Source organism: Chaetura pelagica, unplaced genomic scaffold, assembly GCF_000747805.2.
Source record: "Chaetura pelagica isolate M959 unplaced genomic scaffold, ChaPel_1.0 scaffold2088, whole genome shotgun sequence".
NCBI lineage: Eukaryota > Metazoa > Chordata > Aves > Apodiformes > Apodidae > Chaetura > Chaetura pelagica.
In genome coordinates this window covers 34,997-38,786 of record NW_009954214.1, presented here as the reverse complement: position 1 = coordinate 38,786, position 3,790 = coordinate 34,997, and the positions used below count along the sequence as shown (strand labels likewise).

General features: G+C 63.0%; 2 protein-coding genes across 2 annotated transcripts in view; one reads left to right on the top strand and one right to left on the bottom strand.

Annotated features, from left to right (window-relative positions):
- The window catches only part of LOC104393683 (proto-oncogene tyrosine-protein kinase Yrk-like), a 51,775-nt gene extending 49,480 nt beyond the window's left edge, over positions 1-2,295 (bottom strand). Inside the window, 6 exon segments of the mRNA XM_010003196.1 lie at positions 364-528; positions 994-1,143; positions 1,216-1,319; positions 1,478-1,576; positions 1,845-1,947; positions 2,061-2,295. Coding sequence (XP_010001498.1) covers positions 364-528; positions 994-1,143; positions 1,216-1,319; positions 1,478-1,576; positions 1,845-1,947; positions 2,061-2,295 — 856 coding nt within the window.
- A 586-nt stretch (positions 2,296-2,881) lies between these two features.
- Positions 2,882-3,790, top strand: part of LOC104393682 (digestive cysteine proteinase 1-like) — a 20,114-nt gene continuing 19,205 nt past the window's right edge. The window contains 1 exon segment of the mRNA XM_010003195.1: positions 2,882-2,963. Within this exon segment, the coding sequence (XP_010001497.1) occupies positions 2,882-2,963 (82 nt within the window).

Below are 3,790 nucleotides of genomic sequence, written 5' to 3'. Positions count from 1 at the left end.
GGAGGAGGGGGGTGCGATGGGATGAATGGAGCATGCACTGCCGAGCGGGGGGAGCACGGGGTGAGGGAGGCAGAGGATGACAAGGAGGGGGACCCCCAGGCCTGATGGTGTCTTCTGCTTGTGGGAAAATTGATCTCTGTTTGAAATGATGTTCCCCACATAGGGACATCACGGGGTATCCTGTGGTCACCCCAGAGTAGGACGTGGGACATTTCTCCATCCTGGTAAACTGGTGTGGCTCAGCCTGTCCCAGCAGGCAGGAGCCTTTCCCTGGGAAGGGGGGGGGGTGGGTGCCAGGCCTGGGGGTGTCCCCGTTGTATGTCCCCTGTCTCCAGCCACCCCAGCTTGCCCACCAGGCCCTACCCATCCAGACTTCCCCGAACTGCCCGTTGCCCAGCTTCTTGAGGAGCTGGAGGGACTCGCGGGGGATCTCCCACACGTCTTTGGTTTTGACCGACAGGTCGGCCAGCTTGGGGGTCCCCTTGGGGCACGGCACGGCCAGGCGGCAGCACAGCCCGGCCGCCCGCTCTGCAGCACCAGGGAAGGGGGGACACGGGGGTCAGCCCAGCCACTGACCCCCCCACCAGCCCTTTGCCAACAGCCCACAACCCCCTGGCATCACCCGGGGCTCCTGCGTGGTCCAACCGTCCCTCAATATGGATGCACAGAAGTGAGGTAAACCCCCCTCTGTCTCCCCCAAGGATCACCCTGGAACCCCCTGGACTCCCAGTCCCCCCCCCCTCAAGCTGTGCCTGGGGAGCAGCTGATGCCCACCCAGACCCAGGGACTATTACCTTGTCCGGAGAGGCCAGGTGGTCCCAGCACTGAGGACACAGAAGAGGAGGGGACCCCCAGTGCCACCACCAGAACAGCCCTCCTCCTCCTTCTCCAGTCAGACCCAGTTCGCCCAGCCACCTGTCTCCAGCGAAGGGTCTCCTGGGCTTTCCCCACCCCACCCCATCACCCTCCCCATGCCCCCCCATCCCACCCTACCAATATAGTGCTGGACCAACTGCTGGACAGTGTCAAACTGGGCGCGGGTGGTGATGTAGTAGCCCCCGTTGTCCAGTTTCCGAATCTTATAGTGCTTGACGTGGTCCCCTTTGGCCTCATCCCAGTCCCGGATGGAGAGGGAGTAGGCACCTAGGTGGGAACAGGGGTGAGGGAGGGAAGTGGAGCTCAGCCACCCTGGTGTCCCCATCCCTGTCCCTGTACCTTTCGTGGTCTCGCTCTCCCGGATGAGGAAGGTTCCCCGGCAGTTCCCGTGGCACAGGAGCTGCCGCTCCGCGTCCTTGCGCCCGATCTTCCCGAAGTACCACCTGGGAAGGGATGGGATCAGAGGGGACAGCCCCGAGGGGCAGCCAAAGGGACCTCCCCACCTGCACCACCGCGCTGCCAGGGCTCTCAGGGAGTGCCAAGGGGCTTGAGGTAAAGGGGGTCGGGGTCCCCCTCCATCCCTGTTCCCCCCTGTACTCACTCCTCTGCCTGGATCGAGTCCACGGGGGCCACGTAGTTGCTGGGGATGTAGCCCGTGGCACCCGAGCTCAGCGACCTGGCCTCCCACCAGTCACCCTCCCTGGGGAAAGAGGGGCCAAGAGTCAGGAGAGGGGAGAGACAGACCTATCTGGCCACGCTGCACCCGCACACAGCACCCCCAGACCCCACTTTCCCCCACCACAGAGGGCACCCGTCTCTGCTGAGACAGCTGAACTCAGGACACATGTAGCCCGTGTTCTCATTGTATCCAACAATGGAGCCAAGGCAGAGCCAGGCATGGAGGCACCTCCCCAGGGTGCCACGGGGGCACTGGGGGTGGCAGAGGGTCCGGGGGAGGGGGGGCTCACGTGTTGTTGATGATGTGGAATTTCTCCCCTTTCTGGAAGGTCAGGTCATCCTCCGTCCTGGCCTCGTACTCGTACAGGGCGATGAAGAGTGTCACCCCCCCACCTGTGGCACATGGGGGGCACTGTGGTGAGCCCCTGTGTCCCCCCCCCAGCGCTTCAAGGGTGTGCTGGACCCCCTTCCCCAGCACCCATCACTCCCCCCCTCCCCTCACTGACCTGTGATGCCCCCGCTTGACATTTGCAGCGTGTTGGAGGTGAAGCCCCCAGGCCCCGTGAAGTGGGCACTGGTGGGTACCCCCGTGCCATGGAAGTTGTTGAAGTCGGGGATGCGGGTGAAGTCGGTGCCCGTGGGGTCGGGGTCGTACTGGGAGGCAGGGGGTAGGGTGGCCCCTCCCTCGCCCCCCGCCTGCCCTTTGCCCAACCACTTCTCTTTGCAGTGCACACAGCCCATCCTGGCCACGGCCTGTGGGACAGAGGGACTGTGAGCCACGTGCCCCCCCAGCAGCTCCACAGGTGTTCCCAGTTAGAGGCACTGGGGTGAGCCCATCACAGCTCTGGGAGGAGTGGGGTTCTGTCAACACCCCTTTCCCCCCCTAAGCCTCAGCACAGCAAGCTGAGTGGCTGGGCTGGGACATGGGGACATCAGGGTCCCAGTGGGTACTGCCACCAGCAGGGACCAGGCTGTGAGGAGGGCTGTGCTTCCCGGGGAACCCCATGTCCCCCCTGACACCCAAAGGTGCTCCCGTGCATGGTGACCCCACTCACTGCAACAGCTCCTTGGGTCACTTCAGCTGCTCCATGTCACCTCGGGGTGGAGAAGAGGAACCTGTGGACACCAGGGAGGGCATCAGGTGAAGGGTGAGAGCCTGCACGGGCTGGAATACCCCTCCAAGGGCTGCAACACCCCTCCAGGGGCTGCAACACCCCTCCAGGAGCTGCAACACCCCTCCAGGAGCTGCAAAACCTCTGCCATGAGCTGCAACACCCCCTCCAAGGGCTGCAACGACATCCTTGAGCAGGATTTTTGTTCTCCCACCATGTCCTCAACCAACCCATCACCTCCCTCCAAGGGGGAGACGTGTCTTCTGGTGGCCCGGAGGCCGGAGGGAGACCGGCTGGGTGGGAAAGAGCCCTCCAAATGTCCCTGTCCTTGTCCCTGTTCCCTGGGCTGGCCAGGGGACCCGGTGTCTCTGGGGAGGAAGGGCCCCGCTCTCCTCGCTGTGGTCGTGGCCGCGCTTTTCCGGCCGCGGCCACACTCGGCAGAGAAGGTGCTGAGGAGAAGGAGGAGCTGCAAAGGAGACATTTCTGTCCCCAGCCCTGTCACCTCCCCCTAGGTGCCGGCCACCCACTCACACCAGTCTGCCCAGTTTGGACTGGGAAGAGCTTTCTGGTTGAGGGCTCTGCAGTCATACAGCAGAGCTCGCTCCGTCTCCAGCCCAAGGGCAGAGGGAAGGGGCCACAAAACCTGGCAGCCTCCTCCTGTCCCCAGCACTCCAGCGAGCAGGAGACAGAGGGTTTGGGGCAGATCAGAGGTTTTTCTTCCCCCCATCAGGGTCTTTGATTCACTTTCTCTCCGAGGAGGGTGGAAAGGACCCGGCTCTCCCCCTGCCACCTTCACTTTCGACACCAGCAGTGTGGCAAGGCCACAGGGAAATGTTGCCAAATCCTCCAGGGCTTGGCTGGTTATGGGGGTGGGGGGGTGTGGGGGTTTTTTCTGCTGACAAGAAGGGACTATTTTATCTGACAAATGTCCCCATCTCTCACAAACCCTGACCCGTCTGGGTGGGAATCACCTGCCCTGTCCCCAGGGCAGAAACTTCCCTTTTGGCTAAATTTCTGTGCTGGGGTGTGGATGGGGCAGGGAAGGAGCATCTTTTAGGGGAGCACAAGCCCAAAAATATTGTAGCACTATGAGGTTCTCACTCTCAAATCTCCCGCCCCCCCCC